The sequence below is a fragment of the Oncorhynchus clarkii genome, chromosome 26 (genome assembly GCF_045791955.1).
Source record: "Oncorhynchus clarkii lewisi isolate Uvic-CL-2024 chromosome 26, UVic_Ocla_1.0, whole genome shotgun sequence".
Lineage (NCBI taxonomy): Eukaryota > Metazoa > Chordata > Actinopteri > Salmoniformes > Salmonidae > Oncorhynchus > Oncorhynchus clarkii.
The window spans coordinates 46,106,718-46,132,356 of NC_092172.1; the positions used below are offsets into that span (position 1 = coordinate 46,106,718).

At 45.4% G+C, this 25,639-nt stretch overlaps 1 protein-coding gene across 1 annotated transcript in view; it reads left to right on the forward strand.

Annotated features, from left to right (window-relative positions):
• Window positions 1-25,639, forward strand: part of LOC139385252 (vacuolar protein sorting 13 homolog C) — a 204,483-nt gene that overhangs the window by 29,378 nt on the left and 149,466 nt on the right. Inside the window, exons 5-13 of the mRNA XM_071130409.1 lie at window positions 1,334-1,435; window positions 3,641-3,703; window positions 7,927-7,998; window positions 8,382-8,494; window positions 8,943-9,002; window positions 9,096-9,155; window positions 9,554-9,634; window positions 22,712-22,769; window positions 25,443-25,570. Of these exons, the coding sequence (XP_070986510.1) occupies window positions 1,334-1,435; window positions 3,641-3,703; window positions 7,927-7,998; window positions 8,382-8,494; window positions 8,943-9,002; window positions 9,096-9,155; window positions 9,554-9,634; window positions 22,712-22,769; window positions 25,443-25,570 (737 nt within the window). The remainder of the gene's footprint in view (window positions 1-1,333; window positions 1,436-3,640; window positions 3,704-7,926; window positions 7,999-8,381; window positions 8,495-8,942; window positions 9,003-9,095; window positions 9,156-9,553; window positions 9,635-22,711; window positions 22,770-25,442; window positions 25,571-25,639) is intronic.

A 25,639-nucleotide genomic window follows, 5' to 3' on the forward strand; every position in this document is an offset into this window, starting at 1 on the left:
CCTACTATTCATAACACTAGGAGAGGGAGGGAGACTGTTTCAATAGTCCTACTATTCATAACACTAGGAGAGGGAGACTGTTTCAATAGTCCTACTATTCATAACACTAGGAGAGGGAGGGAGACTGTTTCAATAGTCCTACTATCTCGCTCTCTCTCTCTCTCTCTCTCTCTCTCTCTAGAGGTATGTGTGTATATATATATATATATATATATAGCCCAGGATTAACTCAAAGCCCAACATGTTCGCTCCGTGGGGGGGGGACTGATAAACTATTATTTTTTCACATTTTAAGGTCAGCAATGTGAACACGGCGGTAGGACTACAAGCAAATGTCCCAAAATGCATTTAGCCGGGAAAACAGGGTTTCATGGACAGAGATGGAAACATCTGTTAGAATATAGAACGAGGGGAGATCTAAAGATGTAACAACTAGCATGGGTTGTTAATATGACTGGGATTATCAACTATCATGGGTTGTTAATATGACTGGGATTATCAACTATAATGGGTTGCTAATATGACTGGGGTTATCAACAACTAGCATGGGATGCTAATATGACTGGGGTTATCAAAATTTAGCATGGGATGCTAATATGACTGGGATTGTGCCTTTGGTTTCTTGACAATGAAAGAAAGTGTATGAAAACCAACAGAACTATGTGTATCCACTATGAAACCATGTTGTCTTTTTCTATCAACAGTTCTATATGTATCCACTATGAAACTATGTTGTCTTGTTCTATGTGTATCCACTATGAAACTGTTGTCTTGTTCTATCAACAGTCCTATGTGTATCCACTATGAAACCATGTTGTCTTGTTCTATGTATATCCACTATGAAACCATGTTGTCTTGTTCTATCAACAGTTCTATATGTATCCACTATGAAACCATGTTGTCTTGTTCTATCAACAGTTCTATATGTATCCACTATGAAACCATGTTGTCCTGTTCTATGTGTATCCACTATGAAACCATGTTGTCTTGTTCTATATGTATCCACTATGAAACCATGTTGTCTTGTTCTATCAACAGTTCTATATGTATCCACTATGAAACCATGTTGTCTTGTTCTATCAACAGTTCTATATGTATCCACTATGAAACCATGTTGTCTTGTTCTATATGTATCTACTATGAAACCATGCTGTCTTGTTCTATGTGTATCCACTATGAAACCATGTTGTCTTGTTCTATGTGTATCCACTATGAAACCATGTTGTCTTGTTCAAAGTGATTTAAGTACCTAACATCACCTGAAGCTCTGAATATTGTAATTCCAACACCCGTTGTGTTTATTAACTATGTACTGTGGTGTGTTGTTTCAAAGCGATAAAGTATGACGCCGCGAAGGAGGAGCGATACCAGCAGGAGGCCAAGCAGAAGGAGCTGCAGCGCATTGAGGAGGCGCTACTGATGGCTGCTCGCAGAGGTGAGGAGACGGGAGTTAAACTAGTGGACTGACATCACAGAGGTGAGGAGACAGGAGTTAAACTAGTGGATTGACATCACAGGGGTGAGGAGTCAGGAGTTAAACTAGTGGACTGACATCACAGGGGTGAGGAGACGGGAGTTAAACTAGGGACTGACATCACAGAGGTGAGGAGTCAGGAGTTAAACTAGTGGACTGACATCAGAGGTGAGGAGACGGGAGTTAAACTAGGGACTGACATCACAGAGGTGAGGAGTTAAACTAGTGGACTGACATCACAGAGGTGAGGAGTTAAACTAGTGGACTGACATCACAGAGGTGAGGAGACAGGAGTTAAACTAGTGGACTGACATCACAGAGGTGAGGAGACAGGAGTTAAACTAGTGGACTGACATCACAGAGGTGAAGAGACAGGAGTTAAACTAGGGACTGACATCACAGAGGTGAGGAGTTAAACTAGTGGACTGACATCACAGAGGTGAGGAGTTAAACTAGTGGACTGACATCACAGAGGTGAAGAGACAGGAGTTAAACTAGTGGACTGACATCACAGAGGTGAGGAGTTAAACTAGTGGACTGACATCACAGGGGTGAGGAGACGGGAGTTAAACTAGTGGACTGACATCACAGGGGTGAGGAGACGGGAGTTAAACTAGTGGACTGACATCACAGAGGTGAGGAGACAGGAGTTAAACTAGTGGACTGACATCACAGGGGTGAGGAGTCAGGAGTTAAACTAGTGGACTGACATCACAGGGGTGAGGAGTTAAACTAGTGGACTGACATTACAGGGGTGAGGAGACGGGAGTTAAACTAGTGGACTGACATCACAGAGGTGAGGAGTTAAACTAGTAGACTGATATCACAGAGGTGAGGAGTTAAACTAGTGGACTGACATCACAGAGGTGAGGAGACAGGAGTTAAACTAGTGGACTGACATCACAGAGGTGAGGAGTTAAACTAGTGGACTGACATCACAGAGGTGAGGAGTTAAACTAGTGGACTGACATCACAGGGGTGAGGAGTTAAACTAGTGGACTGACATCACAGAGGTGAGGAGTTAAACTAGTGGACTGACATCACAGAGGTGAAGAGACAGGAGTTAAACTAGTGGACTGACATCACAGGGGTGAGGAGACGGGAGTTAAACTAGTGGACTGACATCACAGGGGTGAGGAGTTAAACTAGTGGACTGACATCACAGGGGTGAGGAGTTAAACTAGTGGACTGACATCACAGAGGTGAAGAGACAGGAGTTAAACTAGTGGACTGACATCACAGGGGTGAGGAGACGGGAGTTAAACTAGTGGACTGACATCACAGAGGTGAGGAGACAGGAGTTAAACTAGTGGACTGACATCACAGGGGTGAGGAGTCAGGAGTTAAACTAGTGGACTGACATCACAGGGGTGAGGAGTTAAACTAGTGGACTGACATTACAGGGGTGAGGAGACGGGAGTTAAACTAGTGGACTGACATCACAGAGGTGAGGAGTTAAACTAGTAGACTGATATCACAGAGGTGAGGAGACGGGAGTTAAACTAGGGACTGACATCACAGAGGTGAGGAGTTAAACTAGTGGACTGACATCACAGAGGTGAGGAGTTAAACTAGTGGACTGACATCACAGAGGTGAGGAGCCAGGAGTTAAACTAGTGGACTGACATCACAGAGGTGAGGAGACAGGAGTTAAACTAGTGGACTGACATCACAGAGGTGAGGAGACGGGAGTTAAACTAGGGACTGACATCACAGAGGTGAGGAGTTAAACTAGTGGACTGACATCACGGGTGAGGAGTTAAACTAGTGGACTGACATCACAGAGGTGAAGAGACGGGAGTTAAACTAGTGGACTGACATCACAGAGGTGAAGAGACAGGAGTTAAACTAGTGGACTGACATTACAGGGGTGAGGAGTTAAACTAGTGGACTGACATCACAGAGGTGAGGAGACGGGAGTTAAACTAGTGGACTGACATCACAGTGTGACAGTCTGATTTAGTCTGACCACTGCTCTCTCTCTCTACCTTGTGCTGCTGATGGTGTATTTAATCTGACCACTACTCTCTCTCTCTACCTTGTGCTGCTGATGGTGTATTTAATCTGACCACTACTCTCTCTCTCTACCTTGTGCTGCTGATGGTGTATTTAATCTGACCACTGCTCTCTCTCTACCTTGTGCTGCTCACCTCACGGGACACGTAGACTCTCAGACGGGAGAGCTGCTGTTTAATCTGGAAAGTGTTGTGTATAAGGAGCCTCAGCATGGTAGGTTCTGTTCTGTGGTGGTTCAGTCAGGCATTAGGTTCTGTTCAGTAGTGTAGTGGACCAGTCAGGCATTAGGTTCTGTTCTATAATGTAGTGGACCAGCTAGGAATTAGGTTCTGTTCTATAATGTAGTGGACCAGCTAGGCATTAGGTTCTGTTCTATACTGTAGTGGACCAGCTAGGCATTAGGTTCTGTTCTATACTGTAGTGGACCAGTCAGGCATTAGGTTCTGTTCTGTAGTGGACCAGTCAGGCATTAGGTTCTGTTCAGTACTGTGGTGGACCAGCCAGGCATTAGGTTCTGTTCTATAATGTAGTGGACCAGTCAGGCATTAGGTTCTGTTCAGTAGTGGACCAGTCAGGCATTAGGTTCTGTTCAGTACAGTGGTGGACCAGCCAGGCATTAGGTTCTGTTCTATAATGTAGTGGACCAGCCAGGCATTGGGTTCTGTTCTGTAGTGGACCAGCCAGGCATTAGGTTCTGTTCTGTAGTGGACCAGCCAGGCATTAGGTTCTGTTCTGTTCTGTAGTGGACCAGCCAGGCATTAGGTTCTGTTCTGTAGTGGACCAGCCAGGCATTAGGTTCTGTTCTATAATGTAGTGGACCAGCCAGGCATTAGGTTCTGTTCTGTAGTGGACCAGCCAGGCATTAGGTTCTGTTCTATAATGTAGTGGACCAGCCAGGCATTAGGTTCTGTTCTGTAGTGGACCAGCCAGGCATTAGGTTCTGTTCTGTAGTGGACCAGTCAGGCATTAGGTTCTGTTCTGTAGTGGACCAGCCAGGCATTAGGTTCTGTTCTGTTCTCTAGTGGACCAGCCAGGCATTAGGTTCTGTTCTCTAGTGGACCAGCCAGGCATTAGGTCCTGTTCTGTAGTGGACCAGCCAGGCATTAGGTCCTGTTCTGTAGTGGACCAGCCAGGCATTAGGTTCTGTTCTGTAGTGGACCAGCCAGGCATTAGGTCCTGTTCTGTAGTGGACCAGCCAGGCATTAGGTTCTGTTCTGTAGTGGACCAGTCAGGCATTAGGTTCTGTTCTGTAGTGGACCAGTCAGGCATTAGGTTCTGTTCTGTAGTGGACCAGCCAGGCATTAGGTTCTGTTCTGTAGTGGACCAGCCAGGCATTAGGTTCTGTTCTGTAGTGGACCAGCCAGGCATTAGGTTCTGTTCTGTAGTGGACCAGCCAGGCATTAGGTTCTGTTCTGTAGTGGACCAGCCAGGCATTAGGTTCTGTTCTGTAGTGGACCAGCCAGGCATTAGGTTCTGTTCTGTAGTGGACCAGCCAGGCATTAGGTTCTGTTCTCTAGTGGACCAGTCAGGCATTAGGTTCTGTTCTCTAGTGGACCAGTCAGGCATTAGGTTCTGTTCTGTAGTGGACCAGCCAGGCATTAGGTTCTGTTCTGTAGTGGACCAGCCAGGCATTAGGTTCTGTTCTGTAGTGGACCAGCTAGGCATTAGGTTCTGTTCTGTAGTGGACCAGCCAGGCATTAGGTTATCTTCTGGACCAGCCAGGCATTAGGTTCTGTTCTGTAGTGGACCAGCCAGGCATTAGGTTCTGTTCTGTAGTGGACCAGCCAGGCATTAGGTTATGTTCTGGACCAGCCAGGCATTAGGTTCTGTTCTGTAGTGGACCAGCCAGGCATTAGGTTCTGTTCTGTAGTGGACCAGCCAGGCATTAGGTTCTGTTCTGTAGTGGACCAGCCAGGCATTAGGTTCTGTTCTGTAGTGGACCAGTCAGGCATTAGGTTCTGTTCTGTAGTGGACCAGCCAGGCATTAGGTTCTGTTCTGTAGTGGACCAGCTAGGCATTAGGTTCTGTTCTGTAGTGGACCAGTCAGGCATTAGGTTCTGTTCTGTAGTGGACCAGCCAGGCATTAGGTTCTGTTCTGTAGTGGACCAGCTAGGCATTAGGTCCTGTTCTGTAGTGGACCAGCCAGGCATTAGGTTCTGTTCTGTAGTGGACCAGCCAGGCATTAGGTTATGTTCTGTAGTGGACCAGCCAGGCATTAGGTTATGTTCTGTAGTGGACCAGTCAGGCATTAGGTTATGTTCTGTAGTGGACCAGCCAGGCATTAGGTTCTGTTCTGTAGTGGACCAGTCAGGCATTAGGTTCTGTTCTGTAGTGGACCAGCCAGGCATTAGGTTCTGTTCTGTTCTGTAGTGGACCAGCCAGGCATTAGGTTCTGTTCTGTAGTGGACCAGTCAGGCATTAGGTTCTGTTCTGTAGTGGACCAGCCAGGCATTAGGTTCTGTTCTGTAGTGGACCAGTCAGGCATTAGGTTCTGTTCTGTTCTCTAGTGGACCAGTCAGGCATTAGGTCCTGTTCTGTAGTGGACCAGCCAGGCATTAGGTTCTGTTCTGTAGTGGACCAGCCAGGCATTAGGTTTTATACTGTAGTGGACCAGCCAGGCATTAGGTTCTGTTCTGTAGTGGACCAGTCAGGCATTAGGTTCTGTTCTGTTCTCTAGTGGACCAGTCAGGCATTAGGTCCTGTTCTGTAGTGGACCAGCCAGGCATTAGGTTCTGTTCTGGACCAGCCAGGCATTAGGTTCTGTTCTGTAGTGGACCAGCCAGGCATTAGGTTCTGTTCTGTAGTGGACCAGCTAGGCATTAGGTTCTGTTCTGTAGTGGACCAGCCAGGCATTAGGTTCTGTTCTGTAGTGGACCAGCTAGGCATTAGGTCCTGTTCTGTAGTGGACCAGCCAGGCATTAGGTTTTATACTGTAGTGGACCAGCCAGGCATTAGGTTCTGTTCTGTAGTGGACCAGTCAGGCATTAGGTTCTGTTCTGTTCTCTAGTGGACCAGTCAGGCATTAGGTCCTGTTCTGTAGTGGACCAGCCAGGCATTAGGTTCTGTTCTGTAGTGGACCAGTCAGGCATTAGGTTCTGTTCTGTAGTGGACCAGTCAGGCATTGGGTTCTGTTCTGTAGTGGACCAGCTAGGCATTAGGTTCTGTTCTGTAGTGGACCAGCCAGGCATTAGGTTATCTTCTGGACCAGCCAGGCATTAGGTTCTGTTCTGTAGTGGACCAGCCAGGCATTAGGTTCTGTTCTGTAGTGGACCAGCCAGGCATTAGGTTATGTTCTGGACCAGCCAGGCATTAGGTTCTGTTCTGTAGTGGACCAGCCAGGCATTAGGTTCTGTTCTGTAGTGGACCAGCTAGGCATTAGGTTCTGTTCTGTAGTGGACCAGCCAGGCATTAGGTTATGTTCTGGACCAGCCAGGCATTAGGTTCTGTTCTGTAGTGGACCAGCCAGGCATTAGGTTCTGTTCTGTAGTGGACCAGTCAGGCATTAGGTTCTGTTCTGTAGTGGACCAGCCAGGCATTAGGTTCTGTTCTGGACCAGCCAGGCATTAGGTTCTGTTCTGTAGTGGACCAGCCAGGCATTAGGTTCTGTTCTGTTCTCTAGTGGACCAGTCAGGCATTAGGTCCTGTTCTGTAGTGGACCAGCCAGGCATTAGGTTCTGTTCTGGACCAGCCAGGCATTAGGTTCTGTTCTGTAGTGGACCAGCCAGGCATTAGGTTCTGTTCTGTAGTGGACCAGCCAGGCATTAGGTTCTGTTCTGTTCTCTAGTGGACCAGTCAGGCATTAGGTCCTGTTCTGTAGTGGACCAGCCAGGCATTAGGTTCTGTTCTGTAGTGGACCAGTCAGGCATTAGGTTCTGTTCTGTAGTGGACCAGTCAGGCATTGGGTTCTGTTCTGTAGTGGACCAGCTAGGCATTAGGTTCTGTTCTGTAGTGGACCAGCCAGGCATTAGGTTATCTTCTGGACCAGTCAGGCATTAGGTTCTGTTCTGTAGTGGACCAGTCAGGCAACCTGCTCTGATGTCTGGTTGTCACTGTTGTTATCTTTGTCTTCAACCTATTCTGCATGCTCTGATGTCTGGTTGTCACTGTTGTTATCTTTGTCTTCAACCCATTCTGCCTGCTCTGATATCTGGTTGTCACTGTTAGCTTTGTCTTCAACCCATTCTGCATGCTCTGATGTCTGGTTGTCACTGTTGTTATCTTTGTCTTCAACCCATTCTGCATGCTCTGATGTCAGGTTGTCACTGTTGTTATCTTTGTCTTCAACCCATTCTGCATGCTCTGATGTCTGGTTGTCACTGTTGTTATCTTTGTCTTCAACCCATTCTGCATGCTCTGATGTCAGGTTGTCATGTCACTGTTGCACTGACTATCCACTAACAGCTCTTCCTCTGTTTAATGCTGCGTTAATCATCAAGGCTTTAAGATTAAAAAACACAAAAAAAGCTTTAAGAGTCTAAAATCTTTAAAACGCCATGAAAACAAACAAGGTGGGTACGTGTGTTGCGTGATTGTGATCGTCAATGTGATTGTGTGTTGTGACAGTAGTTTTGACCAAAAGACATTCTCTTAAATCTTCCAATGACTTGTGTGGATTTCAACCAGTACACATGATCAGCTGCCTGAGTAGCTTGTCCTGGTCTTTATCAGCTACCTAAGTAGCTTGTTCTGGTCATTATCAGCTGCCTGAGTAGCTTGTCCTGGTCATTATCAGCTACCTGAGTAGCTTGTTCTGGTCATTATCAGCTACCTGAGTAGCTTGTCCTGGTCATTATCAGCTGCCTGAGTAGCCTGTCCTGGTCATTATCAGCTGCCTGAGTAGCTTGTCCTGGTCATTATCAGCTGCCTGAGTAGCTTGTTCTGGTCATTTCAGAAAAGCCTCAGAAAGATGAGAAGAAGGACACGTTTGCTGAGAAGCTGGCCACGCAAGTCATCAAGAACCTGCAAGTCAAGATCACCAGCATCCATATCAGATATGAGGACGATGTTAGTTTCTAGAGCTGGGGGACAATACTCCTCCTCTCACAGCCTCCTCTCTCTTTGTCTCCTTTCCTCACCTCTCCTATATCCTTTCCTCACCTCCTTTCATTGTCTTCTCTCCTCATCTTTCCTCACCTCTCTTTTTTTTCCTCCTCACCTCATATCCTTGTCTCCTTCCCTCATCTCCTCTCGTCACTGGCTCTCCATGTCTCCTCAACTCCTCTCCTCACCTCCTATCCTTGTCTCTTTTCCCTCCTCTCATTTCCTCACCTCATCTCCTAGTCTCCTTTCCTCACCCCTTCTCTCCTTGTCTCGTTACCTCCATCACTTACTCTTCTTGTCTGTTTTCGTCATCTCTCCTTGTCTCATTTCCTCACATCCTTTCCTAGTACTTCCTGTCTCCCAGTGCATTATGGGAAGTTGTGTGATTGTCTCTGTGGTTTGTGTGTTCCAGATATTAGACCCCCAGCAGCCCCTCTCTATGGGAGTCACCCTGGCTGAGCTGAGTCTACAGGTACACACACACACACTGGTCGACAAGATGTGACGAGTCTTTCTGATATCAGTCATTCTGCTCGTTCATTTTGTCTTGTGATTTTGTTTGTAGACGACCGATGAGAACTGGAAGTCGTGTATTCTGAACGAGGCAGCCAGGATCATCTACAAGGTAACAGCCGGTTTGGGGAGCGTTAAATGAATATGCTGTCATGATCTCTCTCTCCGTCATTCTGCTCCAAGGTAACACTGCCACTGTGGTAACACAGAGTCTGTAGCTCACACAGCTCATTCATGGAAGGCCTGACAGATTTCAGGGCAAAGCTGTGCTGTATATTGTTGATTTGTAACGTTGGGGTGACATTGTTGATATGACCCCGTGCCCAGTTGACTTCCTGTCCTCTCTCTGTTGACTTCCTGTCCTCTCTCTGTTGACTTCCTGTCCTCTCTCTGTTGACTTCCTGTCCTCTCTCTGTTGACTTCCTGTCCTCTCTCTGTTGACTTCCTGTCCTCTCTCTGTTGACTTCCTGTCCTCTCTCTGTTGACTTCATGTCCTCTCTCTGTTTCCAGCTGGGCCGTTTGGAATGTCTGTGCGCCTACTGGAACGTCAACAGTCCCATCTTCTATAAAGGCTCCTGGGAAGAGATACTGGTAATTAACCTCTCTGTCTTTATCAGGAAGAGATACTGGTAATTAACCTCTCTGTCTTTATCAGGAAGAGATAGTGGTAATGAACCCCTCTGTCTTTATCAGGAAGAGATAGTGGTAATGAACCTCTCTTGTCTTTATCAGGAAGAGATAGTGGTCATGAATTGTTTGTCTTTATCAGGAAGAGATAGTGGTAATAAACCTGTCTGTCTTCATCAGGAAAAGATAGTGGTCATGAATTGTTTGTCTTTATCAGGAAGAGATAGTGGTAATGAACCTCTCTCTTTATCAGGAAGAGATAGTGGTAATGAACCTCTCTCTTTATCAGGAAGAGATAGTGGTCATGAACCTCTGTCTTTACTGCAGTTATCCTCCTTCATCAGGAAGAGATAGTGGTAATGATCCTCTGTCTTCATCAGGAAGAGATAGTGGTAATGACCCTCTCTGTCTTTACTCCAGTTATCCTCCTTTATTCTGTCCTTTTTTCAGTACGTTGTGTCACATGATGCCATCCAATATATTTTATTGTAGAGCAGTGGTCAGATTGTTTATTCACGTGGAAATGCTTTTTGTGAAGTCAGAATACAAACACAATACACTATAATACATGCAGAACAGAAAACACTGGAAAGTTAGTACACAAGTCACACATATTGTCTCCGGTGTGGTCTGATCATATTGTCTCCAGTGGGGTGTGGTCTGATCATATTGTCTCCGGTGTGGTCTGATCATATTGTCTCCAGTGAGGTGTGGTCTGATCATATTGTCTCCAGTGGGGTGTGGTCTGATCATTTTGTCTCCAGTGGGGTGTGGTCTGATCATATTGTCTCCAGTGGGGTGTGGTCTGATCATATTGTCTCCAGTGGGGTGAGGTCTGATCATATTGTCTCCAGTGGGGTGAGGTCTGATCATATTGTCTCCAGTGGGGTGAGGTCTGATCATATTGTCTCCAGTGGGGTGTGGTCTGGTCATATTGTCTCCGGTGTGGTCTGATCATATTGTCTCCAGTGGGGTGAGGTCTGATCATATTGTCTCCAGTGGGGTGTGGTCTGATCATATTGTCTCCAGTGGGGTGTGGTCTGATCATATTGTCTCCAGTGGGGTGTGGTCTGATCATATTGTCTCCAGTGGGGTGTGGTCTGATCATATTGTCTCCAGTGTGGTGTGGTCTGATCATGTTGTCTCCAGTGGGGTGTGGTCTGATCATATTGTCTCCAGTGGGGTGTGGTCTGATCATATTGTCTCCAGTGGGGTGTGGTCTGGTCATATTGTCTCCAGTGGGGTGTGGTCTGATTATATTGTCTCCAGTGGGGTGAGGTCTGATCATATTGTCTCCAGTGGTGTGTGGTCTGATCATATTGTCTCCAGTGTGGTGTGGTCTGATCATATTGTCTCCAGTGGGGTGTGGTCTGATTATATTGTCTCCAGTGGGGTGTGGTCTGATCATGTTGTCTCCAGTGGGGTGTGGTCTGATCATATTGTCTCCAGTGGGGTGTGGTCTGATCATATTGTCTCCAGTGAGGTGTGGTCTGATCATGTTGTCTCCAGTGGGGTGTGGTCTGATCATAGTGTCTCCAGTGGGGTGTGGTCTGATAATATTGTCTCCAGTGGGGTGAGGTCTGATCATATTGTCTCCAGTGTGGTCTGATCATATTGTCTCCAGTGTGGTCTGATCATATTGTCTCCAGTGTGGTCTGATCATAGTGTCTCCAGTGGGGTGAGGTCTGATCATATTGTCTCCAGTGGGGTGTGGTCTGATCATTTTGTCTCCAGTGGGGTGAGGTCTGATCATATTGTCTCCAGTGGGGTGTGGTCTGATCATATTGTCTCCAGTGGGGTGTGGTCTGATCATATTGTCTCCAGTGGGGTGAGGTCTGATCATATTGTCTCCAGTGGGGTGTGGTCTGATCATATTGTCTCCAGTGGGGTGTGGTCTGGTCATATTGTCTCCAGTGGGGTGTGGTCTGATCATATTGTCTCCAGTGTGGTGTGGTCTGATCATATTGTCTCCAGTGGGGTGTGGTCTGATAATATTGTCTCCAGTGGGGTGTGGTCTGATCATATTGTCTCCAGTGTGGTGTGGTCTGATCATATTGTCTCCAGTGGGGTGAGGTCTGATCATATTGTCCTCATGACTGATGAATCTCTTACCTGGGATCAGGTCTTCTCTAGGTGTGTGTCATCTGTGATGGACTGCTCAGGTCTTCTCTAGGTGTGTGTCATCTGTGATGGACTGCTCAGGTCTTCTCTAGGTGTCTGTTATCTGTGATGGACTGCTCAGGTCTTCTCTAGGTGTGTGTTATCTGTGATGGACTGCTCAGGTCTTCTCTAGGTGTCTGTTATCTGTGATGGACTGCTCAGGTCTTCTCTAGGTGTGTGTTATCTGTGATGGACTGCTCAGGTCTTGTTCTCTAGGTGTGTGTTATCTGTGATGGACTGCTCAGGTCTTCTCTAGGTGTGTGGTATCTGTGATGGACTGCTCAGGTCTTCCCTAGGTGTGTGTTATCTGTGATGGACTGCTCAGGTCTTCCCTAGGTGTGTGTTATCTGTGATGGGACTGCTCGGGTCTTCTCTAGGTGTGTGTTATCTGTGATGGACTGCTCAGGTCTTCTCTAGGTGTGTGTTATCTGTGATGGACTGCTCAGGTCTTGTTCTCTAGGTGTGTGTTATCTGTGATGGACTGCTCAGGTCTTCTCTAGGTGTGTTATCTGTGATGGACTGCTCAGGTCTTCTCTAGGTGTGTGTTATCTGTGATGGACTGCTCAGGTCTTGTTCTCTAGGTGTGTGTTATCTGTGATGGACTGCTCAGGTCTTCTCTAGGTGTCTGTTATCTGTGATGGACTGCTCAGGTCTTCTCTAGGTGTGTGTTATCTGTGATGGACTGCTCAGGTCTTGTTCTCTAGGTGTGTGTTATCTGTGATGGGACTGCTCGGGTCTTCTCTAGGTGTGTGTTATCTGTGATGGACTGCTCAGGTCTTCCCTAGGTGTGTGTTATCTGTGATGGGACTGCTCAGGTCTTCTCTAGGTGTGTGTCATCTGTGATGGACTGCTCAGGTCTTGTTCTCTAGGTGTGTGTTATCTGTGATGGACTGCTCAGGTCTTCTCTAGGTGTGTGTTATCTGTGATGGACTGCTCAGGTCTTCTCTAGGTGTCTGTCATCTGTGATGGACTGCTCAGGTCTTCTCTAGGTGTGTGTTATCTGTGATGGACTGCTCAGGTCTTCTCTAGGTGTGTGTTATCTGTGATGGACTGCTCAGGTCTTCCCTAGGTGTGTGTTATCTGTGATGGACTGCTCAGGTCTCTGTGTGTACTGTTGCTGGTCATGCAGGGTAAACACAGGCACATCACGGATAAACGGATCAGTGTCTTTCCTCAGCTCTGCAGACAGCATAATGGGTGCTGGCTGGTAGTTGCCTCAGGTTGAGAAGCATTATTACGAGGTGTGTGTGTGGGGGTGGGTGGTGTGTGTGTGACGTAGCCGTCTGACGTTCTCTCATCTGGAATGAAGTGTAACTAAGTCAGTGTTTCCGTCAGCTATTCACATGTCTGAATCAGAGTAGCACTGCATCCATCCAGCCTCACGGCTGGAAATAGAACACCTTAGATGGGTTGGTGTTCGGCTGGGTCTCGCTGGGGCACTTTGGGACAACTGCTGATGTAAAAAATAGCTTTATAAAAAGCATTTGATTGGTTGATTAGTTTATTAGAGGTCCAGTCAGTGATTGGTTGATTAGTTTATTAGAGCTCCATTCAGTGATTGGTTGATTAGTTTATTAGAGGTCCAGTCAGTGATTGGTCGATTAGTTTATTAGAGCTCCATTCAGTGATTGGTTGATTAGTTTATTAGAGATCCAGTCAGTGATTGGTTTATTAGAGATCCAGTCAGTGATTGGTTGATTAGTTTATTAGAGGTCCAGTCAGTGATTGGTTGATTAGTTTATTAGAGGTCCAGTCAGTGATTGGTTGATTAGTTTATTAGAGGTCCAGTCAGTGATTGGTTGATTAGTTTATTAGAGGTCCAGTCAGTGATTGGTTTATTAGTTTATTAGAGATCCAGTCAGTGATTGGTTGATTAGTTTATTAGAGATCCAGTCAGTTTATTTAGCCGCCCCCTGGATTTGATTTTCAACTTTTGGTTGCCTGGTTACCTTGCCTGTTGTCTCTCACTGGTGTTGCCTGTTGTCTCTCACAACAGGCAACACCAGTTGTCTGTCACCTGTTGTCTCTCACTGGTGTTGCCTGTGTTGTACAGAACGATCCTCAGAGCTCTGTGTTGTACTGACTGATAGAGAACAGAACGATCCTCACAGCTCTGTGTCGTACTGACTGATAGAGAACAGAACGATCCTCATAGCTCTGTGTCATAGGGAACAGAACGATCCTCATAGCTCTTTGTTGTACAGACTGATAGAGAACAGAACGATCCTCAGAGCTCTGTGTTGTACAGACTGATAGGGAACAGAACGATCCTCATAGCTCTGTTATAGAGAACAGAACGATCCTCATAGCTCTGTGTTATAGGGAACAGAACGATCCTCACAGCTCTGTGTTGTACAGACTGATAGAGAACAGAACGATCCTCAGAGCTCTGTGTTGTACAGACTGATAGGGAACAGAACGATCCTCATAGCTCTGTTATAGAGAACAGAACGATCCTCATAGCTCTGTGTCATAGGGAACAGAACGATCCTCACAGCTCTGTGTTGTACAGACTGATAGAGAACAGAACGATCCTCACAGCTCTGTGTTGTACAGACTGATAGAGAACAGAACGATCCTCACAGCTCTGTGTTGTATTGACTGATAGGGAACAGAACGATCCTCACAGCTCTGTGTTGTACAGACTGATAGAGAACAGAACGATCCTCACAGCTCTGTGTTGTACAGACTGATAGAGAACAGAACGATCCTCACAGCTCTGTGTTGTACAGACTGATAGAGAACAGAACGATCCTCACAGCTCTGTGTTGTACAGACTGATAGAGAACAGAACGATCCTCACAGCTCTGTGTTGTACAGACTGATAGAGAACAGAACGATCCTCACAGCTCTGTGTTGTATTGACTGATAGGGAACAGAACGATCCTCACAGCTCTGTGTTGTACAGACTGATAGAGAACAGAACGATCCTCACAGCTCTGTGTTGTACAGACTGATAGAGAACAGAACGATCCTCATAGCTCTGTGTCATAGGGAACAGAACGATCCTCATAGCTCTGTGTTGTACAGACTGATAGAGAACAGAACGATCCTCACAGCTCTGTGTTGTATTGACTGATAGGGAACAGAACGATCCTCATAGCTCTGTGTTGTACAGACTGATAGGGAACAGAACGATCCTCATAGCTCTGTGTTATAGGGAACAGAACGATCCTCATAGCTCTGTGTTGTACAGACTGATAGAGAACAGAACGATCCTCATAGCTCTGGGTTGTACAGACTGATAGGGAACAGAACGATCCTCACAGCTCTGTGTTGTACAGACTGATAGAGAACAGAACGATCCTCACAGCTCTGTGTTGTATTGACTGATAGGGAACAGAACGATCCTCACAGCTCTGTGTTGTACAGACTGATAGAGAACAGAACGATCCTCATAGCTCTGTGTCATAGGGAACAGAACGATCCTCATAGCTCTGTGTTGTACAGACTGATAGAGAACAGAACGATCCTCACAGCTCTGTGTTATAGGGAACATAACGATCCTCATAGCTCTGTGTTATAGAGAACAGAACGATCCTCACAGCTCTGTGTTGTACAGACTGATAGAGAACAGAACGATCACACAGCTCTGTGTTGTATTGACTGATAGGGAACAGAACGATCCTCACAGCTCTGTGTCATAGGGAACAGAACGATCCTCATAGCTCTGTGTTATAGAGAACAGAACGATCCTCATAGCTCTGTGTTATAGGGAACAGAACGATCCTCATAGCTCTGTGTTATAGGGAACAGAACGATCCTCATAGCTCTGTGTTATAGGGAACAGAACGATCCTCATAGCTCTGTGTTATAGGGAACAGAACGATCCTCACAGCTCTGTGTCATAGGGAACAGAACGATCCTCACAGCTCTGTGTTGTACAGACTGATAGAGAACAGAACGATCCTCACAGCTCTGTGTTGTACAGACTGATAGAGAACAGAACGATCCTCATAGCTCTGTGTCATAGGGAACAGAACGATCCTCATAGCTCTGTGTTGTACAGACTGATAGAGAACAGAACGATCCTCACAGCTCTGTGTTATAGGGAACATAACGATCCTCATAGCTCTGTGTTATAGAGAACAGAACGATCCTCACAGCTCTGTGTTGTACAGACTGATAGAGAACAGAACGATCCTCATAGCTCTGGGTTGTACAGACTGATAGGGAACAGAACGATCCTCACAGCTCTGTGTTGTACAGACTGATAGAGAACAGAACGATCCTCACAGCTCTGTGTTGTATTGACTGATAGGGAACAGAACGATCCTCACAGCTCTGTGTTGTACAGACTGATAGAGAACAGAACGATCCTCATAGCTCTGTGTCATAGGGAACAGAACGATCCTCATAGCTCTGTGTTGTACAGACTGATAGAGAACAGAACGATCCTCACAGCTCTGTGTTATAGGGAACATAACGATCCTCATAGCTCTGTGTTATAGAGAACAGAACGATCCTCACAGCTCTGTGTTGTACAGACTGATAGAGAACAGAACGATCACACAGCTCTGTGTTGTATTGACTGATAGGGAACAGAACGATCCTCACAGCTCTGTGTCATAGGGAACAGAACGATCCTCATAGCTCTGTGTTATAGAGAACAGAACGATCCTCATAGCTCTGTGTTATAGGGAACAGAACGATCCTCATAGCTCTGTGTTATAGGGAACAGAACGATCCTCATAGCTCTGTGTTATAGGGAACAGAACGATCCTCACAGCTCTGTGTCATAGGGAACAGAACGATCCTCACAGCTCTGTGTTGTACAGACTGATAGAGAACAGAACGATCCTCACAGCTCTGTGTTGTACAGACTGATAGAGAACAGAACGATCCTCATAGCTCTGTGTCATAGGGAACAGAACGATCCTCATAGCTCTGTGTTGTACAGACTGATAGAGAACAGAACGATCCTCACAGCTCTGTGTTATAGGGAACATAACGATCCTCATAGCTCTGTGTTATAGAGAACAGAACGATCCTCACAGCTCTGTGTTGTACAGACTGATAGGGAACAGAACGATCCTCATAGCTCCGTGTTGTACAGACTGATAGAGAACAGAACGATCCTCATAGCTCTGTGTCATAGGGAACAGAACGATCCTCATAGCTCCGTGTTGTACAGACTGATGGGGAACTCCGTCCCAATCAGGAACATTCAGTTTTCCTCTCCCTGCCAGACCCAAATCCCCCGTCACGTGTCCCAGGTATGGCCCAGGTGCGTCCAGCCATCTGTTCCTCATGTGGACATGGTGTGTTTGCTCTCACAGCCTAGTAGCTATTAATACATATTGCACAACCCCCCTGTATTACAATTACCCCGACAGAACACACACACACACACACACACACACACACACACACACACACACACACACATAGGAACACACAGGGGAGTTAGGAAATCAGTATTGTGACGCAAGACGAGACAAAGTGGCCCATAATCAGCTTTTTAATTAAATATTCCATCAGACCATCCAGTGATAACAACACTAGGTTACATACTATATTCAGACCATCCAGTGATAACAACACTAGGTTACATACTATATTCAGACCATCCAGTGATAACAACACTAGGTTACATACTATATTCAGACCGTCCAGTGATAACAACACTAGGTTACATACTATATTCAGACCATCCAGTGATAACAACACTAGGTTACATACTATATTCAGACCGTCCAGTGATAACAACACTAGGTTACATACTATATTCAGACCATCCAGTGATAACAACACTAGGTTACATACTATATTCAGACCGTCCAGTGATAACAACACTAGGTTACATACTATATTCAGACCATCCAGTGATAACAACACTAGGTTACATACTATATTCAGACCATCCAGTGATAACAACACTAGGTTACATACTATATTCAGACCATCCAGTGATAACAACACTAGGTTACATACTATATTCAGACCATCCAGTGATAACAACACTAGGTTACATACTATATTCAGACCATCCAGTGATAACAACACTAGGTTACATACTATATTCAGACCATCCAGTGATAACAACACTAGGTTACATACTATATTCAGACCATCCAGTGATAACAACACTAGGTTACATACTATATTCAGACCATCCAGTGATAACAACACTAGGTTACATACTATATTCAGACCATCCAGTGATAACAACACTAGGTTACATACTATATTCAGACCATCCAGTGATAACAACACTAGGTTACATACTATATTCAGACCGTCCAGTGATAACAACACTAGGTTACATACTATATTCAGACCGTCCAGTGATAACAACACTAGGTTACATACTATATTCAGACCATCCAGCGATAACAACACTAGGTTACATACTATATTCAGACCATCCAGTGATAACAACACTAGGTTACATACTATATTCAGACCATCCAGTGATAACAACACTAGGTTACATACTATATTCAGACCGTCCAGTGATAACAACACTAGGTTACATACTATATTCAGACCGTCCAGTGATAACAACACTAGGTTACATACTATATTCAGACCGTCCAGTGATAACAACACTAGGTTACATACTATATTCAGACCGTCCAGTGATAACAACACTAGGTTACATACTATATTCAGACCGTCCAGTGATAACAACACTAGGTTACATACTATATTCAGACCATCCAGTGATAACAACACTAGGTTACATACTATATTCAGACCATCCAGTGATAACAACACTAGGTTACATACTATATTCAGACCATCCAGTGATAACAACACTAGGTTACATACTATATTCAGACCATCCAGTGATAACAACACTAGGTTACATACTATATTCAGACCATCCAGTGATAACAACACTAGGTTACATACTATATTCAGACCATCCAGTGATAACAACACTAGGTTACATAATGTCTGTCCAGTTTGTATTCAGAGTCCTGGTTCTGTCTACACTAGGTTACATAATGTCTGTTCAGTTTGTATTCAGAGTCCTGGTTCTGTCTACACTAGGTTACATAATGTCTGTTCAGTTTGTATTCAGAGTCCTGGTTCTGTCTACACTAGGTTACATAATGTCTGTTCAGTTTGTATTCAGAGTCCTGGTTCTGTCTACAGTAGGTTACATAATGTCTGTTCAGTTTGTATTCAGAGTCCTGGTTCTGTCTACAGTAGGTTACATAATGTCTGTTCAGTTTGTATTCAGAGTCCTGGTTCTGTCTACAGTAGGTTACATAATGTCTGTTCAGTTTGTATTCAGACTGAGTACTGGTTCTGTCTACAGTAGGTTACATAATGTCTGTTCAGTTTGTATTCAGACTGAGTCCTGGTTCTGTCTACAGTAGGTTACATAATGTCTGTTCAGGTTGTATTCAGACTGAGTCCTGGTTCTGTCTACAGTAGGTTACATAATGTCTGTTCAGTTTGTATTCAGACTGAGTACTGGTTCTGTCTACAGTAGGTTACATAATGTCTGTTCAGTTTGTATTCAGACTGAGTACTGGCTCTGTCTACAGTAGGTTACATAATGTCTGTTCAGTTTGTATTCAGACTGAGTCCTGGTTCTGTCTACAGTAGGTTACATAATGTCTGTTCAGTTTGTATTCAGACTGAGTACTGGTTCTGTCTACAGTAGGTTACATAATGTCTGTTCAGTTTGTATTCAGACTGAGTCCTGGTTCTGTCTACAGTAGGTTAATTAATGTCTGTTGTTCAGTTTGTATTCAGACTGAGTACTGGTTCTGTCTACAGTAGGTTACATAATGTCTGTTCAGTTTGTATTCAGACTGAGTCCTGGTTCTGTCTACAGTAGGTTACATAATGTCTGTTCAGGTTGTATTCAGAGTCCTGGTTCTGTCTACAGTAGGTTACATAATGTCTGTTCAGGTTGTATTCAGAGTCCTGGTTCTGTCTACAGTAGGTTACATAATGTCTGTTCAGGTTGTATTCAGACAGAGTCCTGGTTCTGTCTACAGTAGGTTACATAATGTCTGTTCAGTTTGTATTCAGACTGAGTCCTGGTTCTGTCTACAGTAGGTTACATAATGTCTGTTCAGGTTGTATTCAGACTGAGTCCTGGTTCTGTCTACAGTAGGTTACATAATGTCTGTTCAGGTTGTATTCAGACTGAGTCCTGGTTCTGTCTACAGTAGGTTAATTAATGTCTGTTGTTCAGTTTGTATTCAGACTGAGTACTGGTTCTGTCTACAGTAGGTTACATAATGTCTGTTCAGTTTGTATTCAGACTGAGTCCTGGTTCTGTCTACAGTAGGTTACATAATGTCTGTTCTCCAGTTGTACCACTGTATGTGGTGTGTTGGATTAATGATCTGCAGGGTTTATTGAGGAAAATGCAAATGTCTATAAAACAGGAGAGGAGAAGGAGAGGTTAGAGAGGTTAACACTGTCAGTGTTGTTGTAGTACCTCATACAGGGATCTATAATATAATGAGGGAGGAGAGGTTAGAGAGGTTAACACTGTCAGTGTTGTTGTAGTACCTCATACAGGGATCTATAATATGAGGGAGGAGAGGTTAGAGAGGTTAACACTGTCAGTGTTGTTGTAGTACCTCATACAGGGATCTATAATATGAGGGAGGAGAGGTTAGAGAGGTTAACACCATCAGTGTTGTTGTAGTACCTCATACAGGGATCTATAATATAATGAGGGAGGAGAGGTTAGAGAGGTTAACACTGTCAGTGTTGTTGTAGTACCTCATACAGGGATCTATAATATAATGAGGGAGGAGAGGTTAGAGAGGTTAACACCGTCAGTGTTGTTGTAGTACCTCATACAGGGATCTATAATATAATGAGGGAGGAGAGGTTAGAGAGGTTAACACCGTCAGTGTTGTTGTAGTACCTCATACAGGGATCTATAATATAATGAGGGAGGAGAGGTTAGAGGTTAACACCGTCAGTGTTGTTGTAGTACCTCATACAGGGATCTGTAATATAATGATGGAGGAGAGGTTAACACCGTCAGTGTTGTTGTAGTTCCTCATACAGGGATCTATAATATAATGAGGGAGGAGAGGTTAGAGAGGTTAACACCGCCAGTGTTGTTGTAGTTCCTCATACAGGGATCTATAATATAATGAGGGAGGAGAGTTTAACACCGTCAGTGTTGTTGTAGTTCCTCATACAGGGATCTATAATATAATGAGGGAGGAGAGGTTAGAGAGGTTAACACCGCCAGTGTTGTTGTAGTTCCTCATACAGGGATCTATAATATAATGAGGGAGGAGAGTTTAACACCGTCAGTGTTGTTGTAGTTCCTCATACAGGGATCTATAATATAATGAGGGAGGAGAGGTTAGAGAGGTTAACACTGCCAGTGTTGTTGTAGTTCCTCATACAGGGATCTATAATATAATGAGGGAGGAGAGTTTAACACCGTCAGTGTTGTTGTAGTTCCTCATACAGGGATCTATAATATAATGAGGGAGGAGAGGTTAGAGAGGTTAACACCGTCAGTGTTGTTGTAGTTCCTCATACAGGGATCTATAATATAATGAGGGAGGAGAGGTTAGAGAGGTTAACACTGCCAGTGTTGTTGTAGTACCTCATACAGGGATCTATAATATAATGAGGGAGGAGAGGTTAGAGAGGTTAACACTGTCAGTGTTGTTGTAGTACCTCATACAGGGATCTATAATATAATGAGGGAGGAGAGGTTAGAGGTTAACACTGTCAGTGTTGTTGTAGTTCCTCATACAGGGATCTATAATATAATGAGGGAGGAGAGGTTAGAGGTTAACACTGCCAGTGTTGTTGTAGTACCTCATACAGGGATCTATAATATAATGAGGGAGGAGAGGTTAGAGGTTAACACTGTCAGTGTTGTTGTAGTTCCTCATACAGGGATCTATAATATAATGAGGGAGGAGAGGTTAACACTGTCAGTGTTGTTGTAGTACCTCATACAGGGATCTGTAATATAATGAGGGAGGAGAGGTTAGAGAGGTTAACACCGTCAGTGTTGTTGTAGTAACTCATACAGGGATCTATAATATAATGAGGGAGGAGAGGTTAGAGGTTAACCCCGTCAGTGTTGTTGTAGTACCTCATACAGGGATCTATAATATAATGAGGAGAGGTTAGAGGTTAACACTGTCAGTGTTGTTGTAGTACCTCATACAGGGATCTATAATATAATGAGGGAGGAGAGGTTAGAGAGGTTAACACTGTCAGTGTTGTTGTAGTACCTCATACAGGGATCTATAATATAATGAGGGAGGAGAGGTTAGAGGTTAACACTGTCAGTGTTGTTGTAGTACCTCATACAGGGATCTATAATATAATGAGGGAGGAGAGGTTAGAGGTTAACACTGTCAGTGTTGTTGTAGTACCTCATACAGGGATCTATAATATAATGAGGGAGGAGAGTTTAACACTGTCAGTGTTGTTGTAGTTCCTCATACAGGGATCTATAATATAATGAGGGAGGAGAGGTTAGAGAGGTTAACACCGTCAGTGTTGTTGTAGTACCTCATACAGGGATCTATAATATAATGAGAGAGGAGAGGTTAGAGAGGTTAACACCGTCAGTGTTGTTGTAGTAACTCATACAGGGATCTATAATATAATGAGGGAGGAGAGGTTAGAGAGGTTAACCCCGTCAGTGTTGTTGTAGTACCTCATACAGGGATCTATAATATAATGCGGGAGGAGAGGTTAGAGAGGTTAACACCGTCAGTGTTGTTGTCGTACTTCATACAGGGATCTATAATATAATGAGGGAGGAGAGGTTAACACCGTCTTATGGGTGTTCCCGGGAATCGAACCCACGCCCCTGGCGTTGCAAGCACGATGCTCTACCAACTGGAGCTACAGAAGACCAGAGTCATGTCTGTGTGATTTCTAATCCTCTTCCTTGTCTTTGTGTCTGTCCAGGAAAAGCTGAAGGACGGAATCAGTACCAAGGACCAAGAGATCAAAGACTACCAATATAGTATGTACCTTGGGTAACACGAACACACACACACCACACTACACACACACCACACACACACCACACACACACACACCACACACACAGACACACACACCACACACACACACCACACACACACACACACACTTTCCATTACAAAAGACAGCGAAAGGTGTCCTTCCATCAATCCATTTTTTTAAATTAAAGTTTTCGTTTGACTCCATGGCAACCAGCCAGCCAATCCAGGAGAGGAAACCAATCGTCATGTTGCTTTTAAATGTTGAATCCTTTTATCTTATCCTCTCTGTGAAACCTAGTACACATGTATACTGGCTGGGTGTATACTGGCTGGGTGTATACTGGCTGGGTGTATACTGACTGGGTGTATACTGGCTGGGTGTATACTGGCTGGGTGTATACTGGCTGGGTGTATACTGGCTGGGTGTATACTGGCTGGGTATATACTGGCTGGGTGTATACTGGCTGGGTGTATACTGGCTGGGTGTATACTGGCTGGGTGTATACTGGCTGGGTGTCTACTGGCTGGCTGTATACTGGCTGGCTGTATACTGGCTGGCTGTATACTGGCTGGGTGTATACTGGCTGGGTGTATACTGGCTGGGTGTATACTGACTGGGTGTATACTGGCTGGGTGTCTACTGGCTGGCTGTATACTGGCTGGGTGTATACTGGCTGGCTGTATACTGACTGGGTGTATACTGGCTGGGTGTATACTGCCTGGGTGTATACTGGCTGGGTGTATACTGACTGGGTGTATACTGGCTGGATGTATACTGGCTGGGTGTATACTGGCTGGGTGTATACTGGCTGGGTGTATACTGGCTGGGTGTATACTGGCTGGGTGTATACTGGCTGGGTGTATACTGGCTGGGTGTATACTGACTGGGTGTATACTGGCTGGGTGTGTACTGGCTGGGTGTATACTGGCTGGGTGTATACTGGGTGTATACTGGCTGGGTGTATACTGGCTGGGTGTATACTGGCTGGGTGTATACTGGCTGGGTGTATACTGGCTGGCTGTATACTGGCTGGCTGTATACTGGCTGGCTGTATACTGGCTGGGTGTATACTGGCTGGGTGTATACTGGCTGGGTGTATACTGGCTGGGTGTATACTGGCTGGGTGTATACTGGCTGGGTGTATACTGCCTGGGTGTATACTGGCTGGGTGTATACAGGGTGTATACTGGCTGGGTGTATACAGGGTGTATACTGGCTGGGTGTATACTGCCTGGGTGTATACTGCCTGGGTGTATACTGCCTGGGTGTATACTGGCTGGGTGTATACTGGCTGGGTGTGTACTGGCTGGGTGTATACTGGCTGGGTGTATACTGGGTATATACTGGCTGGGTGTATACTGACTGGGTGTATACTGGCTGGGTGTATACTGGCTGGGTGTATACTGGCTGGGTGTATACTGGCTGGGTGTATACTGGCTGGGTGTATACTGGCTGGGTGTATACTGACTGGGTGTATACTGGCTGGGTGTATACTGACTGGGTGTATACTGGCTGGGTGTATACTGGCTGGGTGTATACTGGCTGGGTGTATACTGGCTGGGTGTATACTGGCTGGGTGTATACTGGCTGGGTGTATACTGGCTGGGTGTATACTGGCTGGGTGTATACTGGCTGGCTGTATACTGGCTGGCTGTATACTGGCTGGGTGTATACTGGCTGGGTGTATACTGGCTGGGTGTATACAGGGTGTATACTGGCTGGGTGTATACTGGCTGGGTGTATACTGGCTGGGTGTATACTGGCTGGGTGTATACTGGCTGGCTGTATACTGGCTGGCTGTATACTGGCTGGCTGTATACTGGCTGGGTGTATACTGGCTGGGTGTATACTGGCTGGGTGTATACAGGGTGTATACTGGCTGGGTGTATACTGGCTGGGTGTATACTGGCTGGGTGTATACTGGCTGGGTGTATACTGGCTGGGTGTATACTGACTGGGTGTATACTGGCTGGGTGTATACTGGGTGTATACTGACTGGGTGTATACTGACTGGGTGTATACTGCCTGGGTGTATACTGGCTGGGTGTATACTGGCTGGGTGTATACTGGCTGGGTGTATACAGGGTGTATACTGGCTGGGTGTATACAGGGTGTATACTGGCTGGGTATATACTGGCTGGGTGTATACTGGCTGGGTGTATACTGGCTGGGTGTATACTGACTGGGTGTATACTGGCTGGGTGTATACTGGCTGGGTGTATACTGGCTGGGTGTATACTGGCTTATATTGTCCTCTGTTAGCTGTAAACGGCTGTCTTCCCAACCTTCTAAAGATGAGGAAACCCTCAGAGGGAACTGGTGGCCTAGAAGACAGATGTGACAGCTTTATGACAGACCAATGTGAATCTGGTGATTCCATGATGTAGATGTGGTAGTCTGTTCTCTCTGTCTGTCTCTGAGCGTCTTGTGACTGTCTGTCTCTGAGCGTCTTGTGACTGTCAGTCTCTAGGATTGAGATGAATGCTAATCCTGGACTAAGGAGCACTTTCATTAGAGATTCTCCAATGAGCACGGTGTCTAGTCTAACCGACCCTAGAAGTTGGAGGGGCGAATGATCCATCAAGATGCTGGTCTCATATTAAAGTAGAATTCATAGGATGTTCTCTCTCTCTCTCTCTGTCTCTTTCTTTCTCGCTTCCCCCCCATGCAGTTTTCAAACCCATCTTTGCCTCTGCTAAAATGGTAATCAACCCGAGTGCTGAGATTGAGCTGAAGTCTCCCAAAGCCAGCCTGTATCTGGAGGTTCAGAATGTAGCAGTAGAGATGACCAGACCACAGGTACACACACACACACACACACACACAGACACACAGACCAGACTCACACACACACACACACACACACAG